Source organism: Macaca nemestrina, unplaced genomic scaffold (assembly GCF_043159975.1).
Source record: "Macaca nemestrina isolate mMacNem1 unplaced genomic scaffold, mMacNem.hap1 Scaffold_86, whole genome shotgun sequence".
In the NCBI taxonomy this organism is placed as follows: Eukaryota; Metazoa; Chordata; class Mammalia; order Primates; family Cercopithecidae; genus Macaca; species Macaca nemestrina.
In genome coordinates, this window is record NW_027257877.1 from 100243 (window position 1) to 117769 (window position 17527).

General features: G+C 40.6%; 1 protein-coding gene across 3 annotated transcripts in view; it reads left to right on the forward strand.

Moving 5' to 3' along the window:
* The window catches only part of LOC139361654 (disco-interacting protein 2 homolog C-like), a 117108-nt gene that overhangs the window by 83048 nt on the left and 16533 nt on the right, over nt 1–17527 (forward strand). For all 3 annotated transcript variants that reach the window (XM_071090384.1, XM_071090385.1, XM_071090383.1), the window contains exon 2: nt 3414–3539. In XM_071090384.1, coding sequence (XP_070946485.1) covers nt 3467–3539 — 73 coding nt within the window. In that variant the 5' untranslated portion in view covers nt 3414–3466. The remainder of the gene's footprint in view (nt 1–3413; nt 3540–17527) is intronic.

A 17527-nucleotide genomic window follows, 5' to 3' on the forward strand; every position in this document is an offset into this window, starting at 1 on the left:
GCAAAAAGTGAACACCACGCCGTGGAGTCCATGTGACGATGGAGAATCTATGCGAGTCTCGGGTGACGGAAGAGCGCCAAGAACACTCCTCGAGAATGAACGGTGGCTGTCTCTTGAGGGCTGGGAGGGGACTTGTGGGAACTTTGACGCAAAAGATTTGATTAGGGTAATAAATTTCCATTTATCATAATGCGCCAAGTGAACTCAAGATCTGAACATTTCACTGTGTATACTTTGTACTCTCTCCCTTCCAAAAAAACAATGAAAAAATAATTACAAATGAGCACTGAACTCGATAGATTTTTCACAGTGGTATTAGATAGCAATTCTGAAAGCATTTCTGTATCTCCAGGCTTAAGCAAATAAGCTTAATAAATCAGTGAATATGTTGAGTGTTACAGGAGCCAGGTTTCTTTCTTGGTAAGAGAGGTAGAAATAAGAAAAGGCCAAAGCCTGGAATGGATCACGTGGGATTCGGTTGCAGCAGGAGGTACCAGTATAAGCTGCCGGCTCCCGACAGATGTAGACAGGGATAGAAGTGCCTGTGGATGGGTGTGCGTGCACATGCGTGTACATGCGTGTTGTGTGTTCTACTTGCTGGCAATGCCCAGCAGCACCCGGTGCCCACTCTTAGCTTCCAAACACGGTTCTTCACTAGAAGGAGCCCTGGTCTAAGGGCTGGGGAATCCGGTGTCAAATCTGGGACCAGTTGAGCAACAGAACAAACAATTGTAACTATGAATCATAACCCAAAAAGCCAGACTCCATGAGTACATATGGACATAGGTAAATGAATGCTGAAAGATAGAGTAATTATTTTTCAGTGAATATGGAAGATCTAATGATTTAGAAGGAATGACAGGAAATCAGTGGATGCTAAAACTAGTAGTGAAGAATTGATGGAAAACAGAATATGTACATAGTATCAGGGTGTCTCCTCCCAAATCTTAATTTCAACGCGAGAAGTAGCATCTTTGCTTTGGAGGCACGTAAGCACCACCTTCACTGAGTTGCCGATGTTAACATTGTCACACAGGACAGACTTCTGCGGTGTCCCTGCTAAAATGCATACTCTTGAGTCTAGTCCGGAAGATACCAAAATAAAGGACAAGCTGTGAAATAACTGACCTGTATTCTTTAACATTTCCAATTTCAAGAAACACAAAAGCTGAGAAACTTGGATTCTGGACGGGTAAAAATCACACGACAAATCAATTCATGATCCTGGATTGGATCGTAAAAGAGGAAGACAAAGTAAAAAAATTATGGAGACAGTTGACACCATTTGAAAGTGAACTTTGTATATGACAGTTAAATTTCCCGATCTTGAGGAAAATGAATGTGAGAGCATATCCTTGTGTTGAGGAAATACATTGAAACATTTAGGTATGGAAGGACATAGTATCTGAAATTTATTTCCATTTGACTTAGAAAATTCATGGGGGAGGGTGGAAAGCAGTGATGTAAGATAGGAGCAGTTGGGCCTAAGTTGAGCCTGGTAAGTTATGTGGGAATTCGCTACGCTGGTCTTGCAGATTTTCTGTGTGTTTGAAATTACATCCAAAAAGTTTAAAACGGAGAATATGCAAAACAAAAAGCGATTTGTGGAAGTGAGTGGACTGTCACCTCATTGATCCCTTCAGTTTTTGGCCATGAGCCAAGTCAGTCACATAGTGGTTTTTGACCTGGGAATTAGAAGTAGTGGCCAGATGACCAGGCTCTTTAGTTAGGGAGAGAAGTGTGCACAAAGGCTGACCAAGACCAAGCAGTGTGATGAGCTGCTTGTGGGCGTGATGCTGAGGGTCTTGGTCCTGTCTCAGGTGGCAGCTTGGGGGGTTTAAGCCAGAAAGCCACGTCCTGCAGGGGCCTTTGAAAACAGTATGCTGAGAATAGATAGGGCTCAAGGACAGTATCTCCAATTGAATTTTTAATGAACTCCCGTAGACGCCAAGAAGGCAGGCAGATAAGGAAGAGCATAGAAACAAGGAACTGAGTAGAAGGTTACATGTGGGAAAAGAAAGTTTGTTTTGCATTGCATTCTTTCTGCTGACGTGGGGTTTATGGAGTATAAATAAAGTGAGGCGGAGGCTCTGAGTGCGGCTGCCATGTTCTCTGTGTGTCTCTGTCTTTTGTGTGTTCTTTCATTCTCCACCACCCCCGGCACGGACCCCAACAACGTCCGATTCCCTTTCATGGGATTATTCTCGCAGCTTCAGAGAAAACTGCCCCAACCTGTCTTCACTCACGCTGGCCATTTTTGGTGGTGTTTTTATTCTGCTAACACCGTTCTCACTGACAGTTTAGGGCCTTTGAACGGATTTTTGCCTGTGTCTCGAAGATTCTCGTCTTGACAGCTGGTATGTTTCATTTCTGTTGTTCTGATTCTGTGTTAAGAGGGTTCTTCCCTGGCTTCACAGTTTGGAGTTGCTGCTGCATCTGTCTCTGCTTTAATTCTCTAGCCCATCTATCACTTGTCTCATCCCTTAAGAAGTGGCCTGCGTGAGATGCCATGAGACTGTCTGCCTTATCACCACTGCGACCCCAACCCGTAGGGACTTACAGAGAAGGCATTCAGTGAATGTGTGGAATTAATGTAATGGGTTAATAGCCACAAAATGTGTTAATGGTTGTTTTAGTCTCTTTTCACGCTGCTGATAAAGACATGCCCGGGACAGGGAAGAAAAAGATTTAGTTGGCCTTGCAGTTCCACATGGTGGGGAGGCCTCAGAATCATGGTGGGAAGCGAAAGGCACTTCTTACATGTCAGCAGCAAGAGAAAACGAGGTAGAAGCAAAAGCGGAAACCCCTGATAAACCATGAGATCTCATGAGATTTATTCACTATCACAAGAATAGCACAGGAAAGATGGGCCTCAGTGATTCAATTACCTCTCCCTAGGTCGCTCCCACAACACATGGGAATTCTGGGAGGTACAATTCAAGTTGAAATTTGGGTGGGGACACAGCCATACCTTATCCATAGCCAACACAGTCCTGGCCCATGGCTGGTATTGAGCTGAGCTGTGACTGTGGCTGTGTGAGTTGGGGTGCGAGGCGTGTGCACGCCTCTCCGTGGTACAGTGAAAGGGATTTGGAGGCTCAAACGTGTGACCTACAAAGAATCTCCAAAGATCAAGGTCCATTCACCCTAAAAAGAAAAATCTCAGCGCAGTTTACAGCCAGTGTTTGCTTGTGGACATGGATTCTGCAGTAATAAAATGAATAATTAAAATCTGTGAATAAATTTTAATGTCTTTACTGGAATTGTAAACACTGATTTTCTTTCCTCACCTACCCATCTGTTGGTGAGTTTGAGAAGGTGGATGAACCGTGCTGCGGGGACAGAGAGGAGGGTACAGCTTGGCCTCTGGGACCTCAGCTGAGCCCTGAGTGACTGAGCTCTCTCCGTTTCAGACGTCCACACGGAAGCTGTCCAGGCAGCTCTGGCCAAACACAAAGAGTGGAAGATGGCGGTGCCTATGCCTTCCAAACGCAGGTCCCTGGTTGTGCAGACCTCCATGGATGCCTACACCCCTCCAGGTAAGGGACACGCTACCTGACACTGCCTCCTGAACATGCTGGGCGCCTCAGAATTGACCACTGGCTCAGCATTCGGGTTTTTGCCTTCAAAATCATGGTGCAGAAATGCAGATTTTGTGAACCAGAATTCCAAAAACAGTGTATGAGTTAAACGTGGAAGGAAAAGTAACATTATGTATCTGTATAAATACACGTTTTTAACTTTTCATCAAGACTCGTGCATATGATACATACCAGTAAAATCTCACACAGTTTTATTCATTTAATTCCTTGTATGGAAAAGGGAAGAGTTTGTTGTAGCCCTCTGGGTGGAATTGGACTTTTCTTCTGATTAGGCTGGTGCATGCGTGTTCTCAAATCTTCAGATACGTGTGCTGTATTGTTGGATTGTTTTAGAACAAGCGAATTGGACAGTTTAGGCAGCTACCCGAATCAGGTCATAAACTTTGCCTGCAAGGTGCCAGCTGGTATTTTAGTTCCTGCAGGCCATAAGGTCTCTCACAACCACTGAACTCTGCCCTCAGCCATGGGTGATAGCAAGTGCCTATGGCTGAGTACCAATAAAACTATATTTACAAGCACAGTGAACCAGATTTGATGCACAGACCTGCCAACCCCTTATCTAAATTACTGAAGGTAATAGCCAATTTATATTTCTGCTATATAATACCGCTTTTCTTTAATCTTGAATTTTACATAACTACCCAAATTCTCTATTTTCTCTACCCAAATAATTATAAACTACATTTCATGATCTTCACACCCAAGGAAAGCAGAAAGTTTAGTTATCCGGATACTTGTTAGAGACACAGATTGAACCTACGTTATTTGGTGTTTAGTTTCTGTGATTTTGATTCCAACATTATTCATGTCATTGTTACAAGCTTGTCTTCTCAAAGGACTTGAATCACCTTACATCCCACGTTGAAGCTACATATCACTTTAAATGACACCGTGTTTTTCCTCCAATACAAGAGAAACTTAAGGTACAATATGAATAGTTGAAAATGTACAACATTTTGGGGAGTATTTTTACTTTTGAAGTTTAGCTTAGACTTGGGAAGCAGTGAGACAGAAGGATGTGCTTCAGATCAGAGCTGAGATCAAGCGTATGTCCACATTACAACAAGCAGCTCCTGAGTTTCACCTTTATGTACCTTTACAAATGAAGGTAGTGGAATTTATAGGACAGAACTTAGAGTGCATCATTTTGGGTTTTCGTTGCTTTTTGTTTTGAGACAAGGTCTTGCTCTGTCACCAAGGTTGGAATTCAGCATCATGATGGCAGCTCTTGGCTCACTGCAGCTGTGACCACCTGGGCTCAAGCGGTCCTCCGACTTCAGCCTCAAGCAGCTGGGACCACAGGTGCTCACCACCACACCCAGCTAAGTTTTAAGTTTTTGTAGAGACAGGGTGTTCCTATGTTGTTCTTGTTTTTCATTTACACATAAAGTGTTCTTCATCTAAAGAGCGCAATGCCAGCAGGCAAGGGAGTGAATGCCATGCTAGCAAGGTTGTTGGCAAAGGAGCCCTTTCTGCCTACGTGCTCCCTTGGACTCCTCCCTTTCTTTATTTTAATATTAAGTCACAGCACATGATTAAGGGCTGGGCACGGTAGCTCATGCCTATAACTCCAGCACTGTGGGAGTCCAGTGCAGGTGTATGGCTTGAGCCCAAGGGTTCAAGGCCAGCCTGAAAAACATGGCAAAATGTACAGAAATGCCTTTTGTACATCTTGTCTCCACCAAAAGCACAAAAAATTAGCTGAGCCTGGTGGTGTACACCTGTAGTCCCAGCTACTTGGGAGGCTGAGGTGGGAGAATCACTTGAGCCCGGGAGGCAGAGGTTGCTGTCAGCTGAGATGCCACCACTGCACTCCAGCCGGGGCAACAGAGCAAGACTCCCATCTCAATTAGAAAAATATAACAATAAGGTCGGGCGCAGTGGCTCAAGCCTGTAATCCTAGCACTTTGGGAGGCTGAGACGGGTGGATCACGAGGTCAGGAGATCGAGACCATCCTGGCTAACACGGTAAAACCCCGTCTCTACTAAAAAATACAAAAAACTAGCTGGACGAGGTGGCGGGCGCCTGTAGTCTCAGCTACACAGGAGGCTGAGGCAGGAGAATGGCGTAAACCCGGGAGGCGGAGCTTGCAGTGAGCTGAGATCCGGCCACTGCACTCCAACCTGAGCAACAGAGAAAGACTCCGTCTCAAAAAAAAAAAAAAGAAAAGAAAAATAAATAGAGAGTCTTTAGAAAGGATTAGGCCAGGCGTGGTGGCTCATGCCTGTAACCTCAGCACTTTGGGAAGCCAAGGCAGGCAGATTGCTTGAGTCCTGGCGTTTGAGACTAGCCTGGGCAACATTCCAAAGCTCTTCCCTACAAAAAATACAGAAATCAGCCGGGCATGGTGGTGTGTGCCTGTGGTCCCAGCTGCTCAGGAGGCTGGGGTGGGAGAATCACCTGGGCCAGGGGAGGTTGAGGCTGCGGTGAGCCGTGATCATGCCACTGCACTCCAGCCTGGGCAACAGAGCTAGACCCTATCTCAAAAAATAATATGCTTAATCCTGTTTCTTTAGTTTATGGTTATAATTTGCAAAAACTTATGGTAAAAAAATTGCATTTGTATGTGTTCTTTGTGTAACTAACAACATGGACGTAAAAGGATAAACCACTTGAAATATTTTAAACCAAATTTTTGGCACTAACCAGTATGTAAGGCAACGGGCATTTTTCTTCACCACTTTTTATAAGATAAATTACTTTGAAATGGAAGAAGCAGTGCGGTTATTTGCTTATTTCTCGTATTGAATCCAACCGCTAAGAAATGTTACTGGGTCATGCGTGATGAATAACCTCACTGTACAGATGTCTACAAAATATAAAAGAATACTATTTGAAATGTTATTTTTGTGAAATATTTGGATTTGACTAACATTTTTATATAAACCATAAAGCATCCTTTGTAAATTTCCATCAGGAGTCCTCTTGTTATCACATGGGGCAGTTTTGTAAAATCATAAATGTCAATATCATAAAAATTTTTTACTCCCACCCTATATTGTGCTTAGCGATAGTTTGCATGTTTATTGCCGTACTTACTCGATCAAAATCTTAGCTGCATTTCCTACCTACTTTTCTTAGTTGTTGGTAACAGTGGTAAGATCTTACTGAGTTTCATTGCCCTTCAGAGAATGTTCTTGAAGTTTATCTTCTATGAAATGACGGACTGCTGACCTGGATTATAGTTTCTGGAGAAACACTCATTAGGATTGTCGCAACACTAATATTCTTTGGGTGAAACTTGCCTTTAGTTTTCAAATGTAAAGATATAAGAATCATTTGCCAAAATTTCTAGCCATGATCAGAGAACAGGGACCCAAATCACACATCTGCCGTAAACAACTGTAAAACTGCACAAACCGAATGAGGTGGCTGTTTTTAGTCTGTGACAAGAGCTGTGCCAGCCAGAACCTGAGGGCGAGGGCAGGAGAATGAATGAGACGCACCCACAGTACACTTGCCCTCTGGAGAACACCTGCAGACTGTGGCGCCGAGAGCTCAGGTGTGGGTGGAGCAGGGCCATCCTATCAAGTCCAGAATGCAGAGCTCGGAAGGAGCTCAGGTGTGAGCGGATCATGGCCACCCTACCACATCCAGGAGGGGGAGATCGGAGTGGGTGCAGGATTGGAGCTCTCCACAGATCCACACCAGCAGCGAATCAATCCAAGCCTGCCCATGTCACAATGACCCAGCAGTGCCTGTGCTACCTACTAAAACAAGAGCTGGAAACCTTCAGAGGAAGGTTAGGGATCCTGAGTGTGCTCAACATGTTACCTACAATGTGTAATACTCAGCAAATAATCACTGCATACACAGAGAAACAGGAGGTAGAATCTGTGGTCAAGAAAGAGGCAGTAAAAAGTGCACACCCATGCAGGATGGTCTCTGTCACTCACCACATGCGGCGGCTGAGCACATGAAGTGCGCCCGGTCTGAAGTGGATTTGCTGCGTGAAAGACATGCCAGTTAATATAAAAAATAGAAAATATTGTATTTGTATTTTTTTTTTTTTGAGATGGAGTCTCGCTCTGTTGCCCAGGCTAGAGTGCAGTGGCGCGATCTCGGCTCACTGCAATCTCTGCCTCCCGGGTTCATGCCATTCTCCTGCCTCAGCCTCCCAAGTAGCTGCCCGCTGCCACGTCTGGCTAATTTTTTGTATTTTTAGTAGAGACGGGGTTTCACCGTGTTAGCCAGAATGGTCTCGATCTCCTGATCTCGTGATCCACCCGCCTCAGCCTCCCAAAGTGCTGGGATTACAGATGTGAGCCACCTCACCCGGCCTATTTGTATTTCTTATTGAAAGTATAGTATGAGCATTTTGAGTTAAAAATATACTAGTAAAATTAATTGTACCTGTTTATATATTTATATGAGGCTACAAGGAAGGTTTCAAGTTCTATAACAGGACTCTCATAATTCTGTTGGAAAGTGCCTGTCTAGATGTCTGATCCAGCAGAAGACCGAGTTTTTAAATCTACAATTATAAATATTTAGGGAATCAAATTACAATGTGTCAAAGAACGAAAATATTTTAATTCTTGGGCCAGAGGAAGGGAAGACACTTTTTACTATAATGGAGTTGGGGAATTTCAGGTTCCGTACACGATAATCTTGAGAATTGTCACTCCCTCCTCACAGGTAAAAAGCTGAGCAAACTGAAAAATCAGCAGTTCTTCTTAAACGTGCAAGAGACGTGAGGTCACAGGCAAGCCACTGTCCCCAGATTGGCTGGACAGGTAAAGCGGAGAATTACCATACACTGGAGCACAATGCTCCAAGGAACCCACGCTGGGATTGGAAAACCTGAACTGGAATTGACAAATTGCTACAGTGAGGTGTGGCCACATCTGAGAGTTAAAACCTCCGGGAGGCCTGTGCATATGGGTCTCATGCTTTTGTGAGTTGTATCATCAGAAGCTCAACCAGGTTCTTGAAGTAAACATCAGAGAAAAATCACCTCATACTTACTACAGGGGAAAGAGAATAGGAATCATTTTTCAATATGTAGGTGCACTCTTCACTAGGTCTACCTTCCAGAGAAGCTTGTTAACTAGAGACTAACCAGGTGGGATTTTATCAGAGCCTTCTGACCTGGTGGAAAGGGAAATACCCAACTCCAACCTCCAGAACTGAAAAGCAAAAAAGAACAGAGTATCCAAGCACTATGGGACTTCCACAGAGGCATAAAATATGCATAACGGTAATACAAGGGGGAAGAAAGAGGAACAGAAGAACTATTTGTAACAGTAATAGCTGAATTTCCTCAGATTAATGCCAGACACCAAACCATAGATCCAGGAAGCTCAAGAAACACCAAGAAGGATAAATGTAAAAACGACGACGACAAAAACAAAACAAAAATAAACTCTACTTGGGCATAAAATATTCAAACTATGGTGAATCAAAGATTAAAAAGCAAACCGGAGTAATCTCCTTCCCTATGGAAGATCAAAGATAAGAATTATATTCAACTTCCCCTCAAACACCATGAAAGCAAGAAGTGGAGTGAAGTATTTAAACTATTGAGAGGAAAAAAATTCCATTAACCTAGAAGTCTATACTCTGTGAAATTATCTTTCAAAAGTGAAGAAAAAGTAAAGACCTTCTCCGACAAAAATTGCAAAATTTGTTGCCAGTAGACCTGCCTTGCAAAAAATGTTCAAAGTTCTTTAGAGAAAATAGTAGAGGTCAGTAACTCAGCTGTGCACAAAGAAAGGAAGAGCACAGTCTGTTTACAGGGCTCACACCTGTCATCCTAACACTCTGGGAGGCAAAGATGGGAGTACAGCTGGAGGCCGCTTAGTTGAGACCAGCCTGGGCAACGTAGTGAGACTCTGTCTCATTAAAAAAAAGCCAAACGTGGTGGCCAACACCTATAGTGCCAGCTACTTTGAGAGGCTGAGATGGGTCACTTCTTGAGCCCAGGATCCCGTTCAAGGCTGTGGTGAGCTATAATGATGCTGCTCCACTCCAGCCTGGGCAACAGAGAAAGACCTTGTCTGTTTAAAAAAATAAATAGAAAAACAAAAAGCATTAAAGAAGAAATAGTGAAGGTAGAAGAAAATCTTTCATTTTTCTTAATAGATCTAACATAACAGTTCATTCATAATAGTGACAGTAAATATGTCATATACACACACTTAAATATAAGTGAAATGAATGAGAGCAGTGATACCCAAGGGATGGGACAGAGCAATTAGGAATTAGGATTATTTTGTTATTATAGTGTGCTTGCATTATCAAGAAACCAGTGTAGTGTCGTTTGAAAGTGGACTTGGGTTACTTGTAAATTTATATTGCAAATTCCAAGGCAGCCATTTAAAAAAAAAAAAAAAAGAACTGATATGCTAAGAAAATAAATAATAGAAAATGCTCTCAATTAAGACCACAAGGAAAAAAAAGTGAAAGACAAAAACAAAGAACAAGGGCAACAAATAGAAAATAGTAACAAATATGGTAGATGTTAATTCAACTGTATATCATTACTTTCAATGTCAGTCCAAATGCGCCGAACTATATATTGTCTATAAGAAATCCACTTTAGATATAAAGACCTACATATAGATCAACAGTAAAGGGATGGAAAAAGATATAAATGTTAACACTAATTTTTTGGTGTGCAATGGCCTGATCTCATCTCACTGCAACCTCTGCCTCCCAGGTTCAAGTGATTCTCCCTCAGCCTCCCGAGTAGCTGGGATTACAGGCATTTGTCGTCATGCCCGGGTAATTTTTTTTTTTTTTTTTCTATTTTGGTACAGACGGGATTTCACCATGTTGGCCAGGCCGGTCTTGAACTCCTGACCTCAGGTGATCATCCCGCCTTGGCCTCCTAAAGTGCTGGGATTACAGGCATGAGCCACCGTACCCGGCCAACACTCATTTTGAAAAATGGAAGTGGTGATATTAATTTCAGACAGAGTTGGCTTTACATCAAGGAAAGTTACCAGAGATGATTATTACGTAATAAAGGGGTCAATTCTCCAAGAAGATGTAACAATCCTGAAATGTATTTTTGCTAACAAAGCATCAGAATGCCAAAGCAAAAACCGATACACTTCAAGGAGAAGTAATTAACCCACTAGTATAGTTGCAGAGGTTAACACCCCTTTATCAGAAATGGACCAATTCAGTAGCCAGAAAATCAGGACAAAATTGAAATCGGCATCCTCAGTCAACTGTATATAACTGACGTTTATAGACTATTTCCTCCAACAACAACAGAATACAGAACATTCACCAAGACATACCATGTTGTGGTCCATAAAAAACACCTTAACAAATTTAAAAGAATAGGAATCAAACAAGTGTGTTCTCAACCACAGTAAAGTAGAAATCAATAATAGATGACTGGAAAATATATTAGGATATTAAACAATACACTTATACATAACACATTGTTCAAGGAAAAAATCTGAAGATTTCTTCGAATTTTTGAAGTAAATGAAAATGAAAACTTCTTAAAATTTGTGAGCTGCAATGACAGTAATGTTTATAGGGAAATTTATAGATTTAAATGCATACGTTAAAAAAAACAAGATCTAAAATTAATCAGCTTCCACCTTCGAAAACGAGAAAAACAACATCAAATTAAATTCTAAGCAGGAGACAAATAATGAAAGAGCAGAAATCAATACGTTGAAAACAGAATATCAGTAGAGAAAAATCAATGAAACCAAAACCTGGTTCTTTGAGAGAAAATCTGTCAGCCTCTAACAAGAAAAAGAAATACAGCAGATAAATTACCAATATCAGAAATGAAATAAGGAACATAACTACAGATCCCATGGACATTAAAAGGATAATAAATATTATGAACAACTCTATGGCCACAAATTTGATAACGTGGATGAAATGAACCAATTTCTTTAAAGACAGAATCTGCCAAAATTTGAACAAGAAGAAACGATCTGTATGGACCTGTATCTGTTAAATTGAATCAGTGGTTAATAACTTTTCAAAACAGGAAGTGCCAGGCCCAGGTGGGTTCACTGGTGAATTCTACCAAACATCTAAGAAGAAATTATACCAATTATCTACAATCTCTTTCAGAACATAGAGGCTGAGGAATACTTCTTAACTCATTCTATAGAGCCAGCATCATTTTAATACCAAATACCATTTTAATAACAAAATATTACAAGAAAACTACAGAACATCTCTCATGAACATAGATGCAGTAATCTTCAATAAAATATTAGCAAATTAAATCTAACAAAAATTGTGCACTAAAACCACATGGAATTTCACATATCCAAAGCTGGTTTAACATTGAAAAGCCAATTAACGTAATTCATCACATTAATGGGTCAAAGACTAACAGATGCCTCATCTAAGAAGATATAGAGATGGCATCGATGTATGAAATCATGCTTCACATCATGTGTCATAGAGAAATGCAGATGAAAGCAACAGTAAGATATCACTACACCAGAATCCAGAACACTATCAACACCAAAGCCTGTGAAGATGTGGAGCTGTGGGAATTCTCTCTCATTCATTGCGGGTCTTAATGCAAAATAGAACAGCCTTTAGGAAGACAGATTGGTGGTTTCTTACAAAACTAAATATACTCTTACCATATGATAAAGCAATTACACTCCTTGGCATTTGCTCAAAGGAGTTGAAAACTTATGTCTACACAAAAAGCCTGCAAGTAGATATTTAGAGCAGCCTTATTCATAGTTGTCAAAACTTGGAAGCAACCAAAATGCCCCTCAGTAGGTGAATGTATAAGTGAGCTGTGGTACATCCAGACAATGGGATATTATATGAGGCTGAAAATGAAAGAGCTATCCATAAAAAGACACGGAGGAAACTTAAAGGGCATATTGCTAAGTGAAAGAAGCAATCTGAAAAGGTTGTTGTATGATTCCAGCTTTACAACATCCTAGAAAAGGCAAGACTATGGAGACTGTAAAGAAGATCAGTGGTTGCCAGGGGCCGGGGGGAGGCAGGGATGAATAGGCAGAGCAGGAGAATTTTTAGTATCATGTGATCTCTGTATGATACTGTAATGGTGGATACATGTTATACATTTGTCCAGAGCCATATATTGTACAACACCAAGAATGAACCCTGATGTGAATGATGGAGTTGGAGTGGTAATGATGTTTTGCTGTAGAAGTATCAGTTGTGACAAATGTACCAGTCTGGTAGGCAATATCGATGACAGGAGATGCTGTGCATATATAGGGAATACATGAGACATCACTATAAAGCTGGAAAATATGACACTGAGATGAAGTTGCGCTGATAGGCTTAACAGGTTGGAGAAGGAAGAGGAAGTCTGTGGGCTCGAAGGCAGATGAAAAGGAATTAACCAAAGTAAAGCCCAGAGAAACAAAATGAAAGGAAAGCCAACAGAACCTCAAGATCCTGTGATATGTCAATATACTTGTAATACAAGAAGGAAAAGAGAGAGAAGAGCAGGGACCTTTGAAAAAAGGAGTCAGAGTTTTCTCAGATTGATGTCCAACACCTGTGTCCGGCCCCGAGAAGTTCAGTGAATTCCAAGCAGAACAAGTATGACAAGAATCACATCCAAGTTCATGATAGCCAAAGTACTGAAATCCCAAGATTAAGAGGAGATCCTGAAAGGACTCAGAAGAAAAAGAGAAGTTACACACCAGAGAAGCATTTGAACAACGCGTGACTTCTGTGAAGATACAGTGGAGACCAGAAGACCATGGAAAGACATTTTTTAAAGCACTAAAAGCAGGAGAAAGGCCTGTCAACTCATATCCAGGGAAAATCTCCTTTATAAACAGGGGTGAAACAACACATTCCCAAATATGAAAGCTGAGAGAATGTGTTATCAGCAGAAATACACTATAAACGTGCTAAAGAATGTACTTGGCTGATTGCAAAGGATATCAGATGAAAGGTTAGCTCTACGAAAAAGAACCCTAGAAATCATAACAGTGCACTCTAAATTTTCTAGAAAATAATATCATAGAATATTTTAGTCTATGATTTTATGGTTTTTGGTTTTTTTATGATCTTATAATTTTATGATATAAAATCATACAATGTACACAATTCTCTATGCCTCCTTTACCTGTTTTGAAGTCCTTGCTGTACCATGTACCAGTAGTTTATTCCTTATTATTTATTTATATTCTATTTGATAGATATGACACATTCTGTTTATTCATTTACCAGTTGGTTGTTTCCAGTATTAAGCTGTCGTCGACATTTATGTATATATCTTTGTGTATGCATATAATTTCCTTTATCTTAAGTGGATGCCAAGTAGCATGATTGACTCTTATTGTAAGTTTAGGTTTAGCTTTTTAAAAACTGCCAAATTATTTACAAAATAACTGCACCATTTCACACTTCCACCAGCAGCATATGTGCATTCCAGTTTCTCCACATCATCACCAGCAATAGTTACTGTTATTTTTATTTCTGCCATTCTAATTGATGTGAAATGGTATATCATTGTGTATTTACTTTGCAACAATGAATGATGCTAAGCATTTTTAACGTGCTTATTAGCTTTTAATGTGCTAATTCCTATTCATAGCCATTTGTATATGTTGGCAAAATGTTCAGATTTTTTGCTCAGGTTTTAAATGTGTTGGTTGTCGTCTTATGGGTTACAGGTGCCTTATGTAATCTGAATATAAGAGTTTTACAGATGTAACGTTTCTCAGTGAAAGAACAATCTATTATGTAGCAGACAGAACAAAGCCCTTCCCCCAAGATACCCAGGTCCTATTCCTCAGAACTTATGAACCTGTTGTCTGAAGTGGTTAAAAGGGATTTTGCAGCTGATTAATTCGATTAATTTAAGATCTTGAGATGGGACCTTTATCCTGGTTTAAGTAGGTAGACCCACTGTAATCAAGAAGGTCCTTACAAGAGAAAAGAACTGGAGACTGGAGTGATGCACTTTAAAGATGAAGAGGGGCCAGGAGTCAGGGACACATGTGGCCTCTAGAAGTTGGGAAAGGTAAAGAAATGGATTCTCATTTGAAGCCTCCAGAAGGAATGTAGTTCTGCTGACACTTAGATTTTACACTTCTGACTTCTCCATCAATAGGATAATAGATTCGTGTCTTGTTATAAGCCACTAAGATCAAAGTAATTTGTTACATTAGCTATAGGGAGATAATCATCTTTTAAAACTTACTAGTTTTCTATTTTAATGAAGTCTATTTCACTAATTTCTATGGATTGTGTTTTTGGAAGTTTTAGTAGTCTCATGGTCTTACTGTTCTTTCATTTTGGTCTGTGACTCATTTGGAGTTAATTTTTGTGTGTGCAGTAGCGATCTAAGTGGGATTTTTGTTTGTTTTGGTTTGGTTTGGGGGACTTTTTCCCCCACGGTTTTTCTTTTTGGTGTGTGGGTACTCAGTTGCCGCAGCAACATTTGTTGAAAAAACAAACTACCTTTCTCTTACTGAATTGTCTTGAGACCTTTGTCAAAAATAAATTAACCATAAATACAAGGCTTTATTTCTCAATTTAATTCTGTTCCTTTGATGTATGTGTCTATTTTTGTGCTAATACCACTGCCTTAAAAACTATGACTTTATGTAAAGTTTTGAAATCAGATAGTGAAGTCTTCCAACATTGTTTCCCGTTTTTAAATTTATTTTGGCTATTGTAGGTCCTTTGTATTTCCAGATAAAATTGAGAATAAGCTTTCCATTTCACACACAGCCTTCTGGGATTTTATTAGGCAGTGCCTTGAATTAATGGAACAGTTTGGGAAGAATTGTCTTGATAATGCTGAGTTTTCCAATTCACGATCTTGAATCTATCTCCATTTATTTAGTTTCCATTTATTTGGATCCTTAATGTCTCTCAGTAATGTTTTATAGTTGCCATTGTACACATTCTGCACCTTTTTGTTAGAAGTTCAGCTGAGTGTCTTCTGCTTTTGAGGCTATTGTGAATGGAACGATTTTCTTTATTTTCAGGTTATTTCTAGTATATGTATATCTTTATCTTGTGTCCTATGATCCCATCAAACTTTGTTTTAGTAATGCAAAACATGTTTGGTGTACTTCTTGCCATTTTCTACATCCCAAGGTGATGTCATCTATGAATAAAGACACTTTTATTCCTTCCTTTCTAATCTGGATGTCTTCATTACTAAACTTGTTAATTTATTTCACCAGCTAGAACCTGCCAGATAACGTTGAATAAAAGTGGCAAGAGGGGACATCTTTGTCTTGTTCTCCATCTTAGGGAAAACGCATTCTAGTGTTTACCATTAAATACAATGTTAGCTGTGGCTTTTCACGAATGTACTTTAGCAGGTTGAGGAAATTGCCTTCTATTCCTGGTTTGTTCAGTTTCATTCTCTTGAATTTGTCAGTACTTCTCTATGTCTCCTAAGGTTAACATGCGGTTCTACTCCGTAATTCTATATGGTGTATGACATTAATTCAGTTTTGAATGTTAAATCAACCTGACTTCCTGTCCCCATGGTGTGTAATTCTAGTCACCACTGGTCATGCTGTATCATCCATTTCATATGCTGCTTGCTTGGTTTGCTGCTATTCTGTCGAGTGTCTATATCACATTATTCTGCAGGTTTCTTGGAAAAGGTAGGTGGGAGTGAGGAATGAAAGATTGGAAAGGGTTGTGAGAAGACGTTCTGGGGAGATGGTTGTGCTGCATATGGACACCTGGTTGTGTACCTTTCTCAAAAGTCTCAAGGCTGTGTCAGTTTTACTTTTTCTTTTATATAAATTGTGTAAGTTTTCTTAAAAGGCAGGGTGGGCCAGGCGCAGTGGCTCACGCCTGTAATCCCAGCACTTTGGGAGGGCGAGGCAGGCCGATCATGAGGTCACAAGGTCAGGAGATCGAGACCAGCCTGGCCAACATGCTGAAACCCCATTTCTCCTAAAAACACAAAAATGAGCCAGGCATGGTGGCACGTGCCTGTAATCTCAGCTATTTGGGAGGCTGAGGCAGGAGAATCGCTTGAGCTTGGGAGTGAGAGGTTACTGTGAGCTGAGATCATGCCACTGCACCCCACCCTGGGCAACAGAGCAAGACTCTGTCTCAAAAGAAAAAAGAAGCAAGATGATAGAGAATTTTCAGGCTCCTAATATTGTTGCTTGTCTAACAAGTAAACTTTTAAAAAAATTCCCAGACAGCATAAGTCGTGTGACAGTGGTAATAAGTGTGAATATTGTTTGCTATTATTGTCTTTTAAGAAGCAATCCTGTGTCTTAAGATTATTTGCTGTGACTCCTCCTCTCACCCAATGATCTGGAGCTGCTCACCTGAGCCGGCGCCTCCCATCACTCACCTGTAGGTAGGATTCTGAGTGTCATTCTTACGTTGAAGTTTAACAAATACACCAGCAATGTATTCTCAAAAACCTTGGTACTGCATGAAAAGTTATTAAATGAAAAATGTTCTCCTGAATTATAGTGAAAAAATGGATGCATTTTATCATAATCCAAGATATCCAATTTGTACAGATAGAAAAATCAATAATGAGAATGTATAAGAAACGAATACTGTAAAGGTGATTAGATTTGTGTGCAAAATGTGACATGAGGGTTTGTCGTGTGTCCCGGAGGAAAACGGGGAGGTGGAGAGGCCGCTCCATGTGAGGCACATTCTGCTTTCTCTCCTGTTACCATCACCAGCGTCTTGATCCTTAGAGAGCTGCATGGGTATCGAACACACCGAGGTAGAAATCCATCACCCTCATGGGTATCGAACACACCGACACAGAAATCACCTGCATGGGTATCTGACACACTGATGTAGAAATAAATCAGCTGCATGGGTATCTAACACACCAACGTAGAAATAAATCAGCTGTATGGGTATCTAACACACTGACATAGAAAGAAATCAGTTGTATGGGTAACTAACACACAGACGCAGAAATCACCTGCATGGGTATCTAATACACCGATGTAGAAATAAATCAGCGGTATGGGTA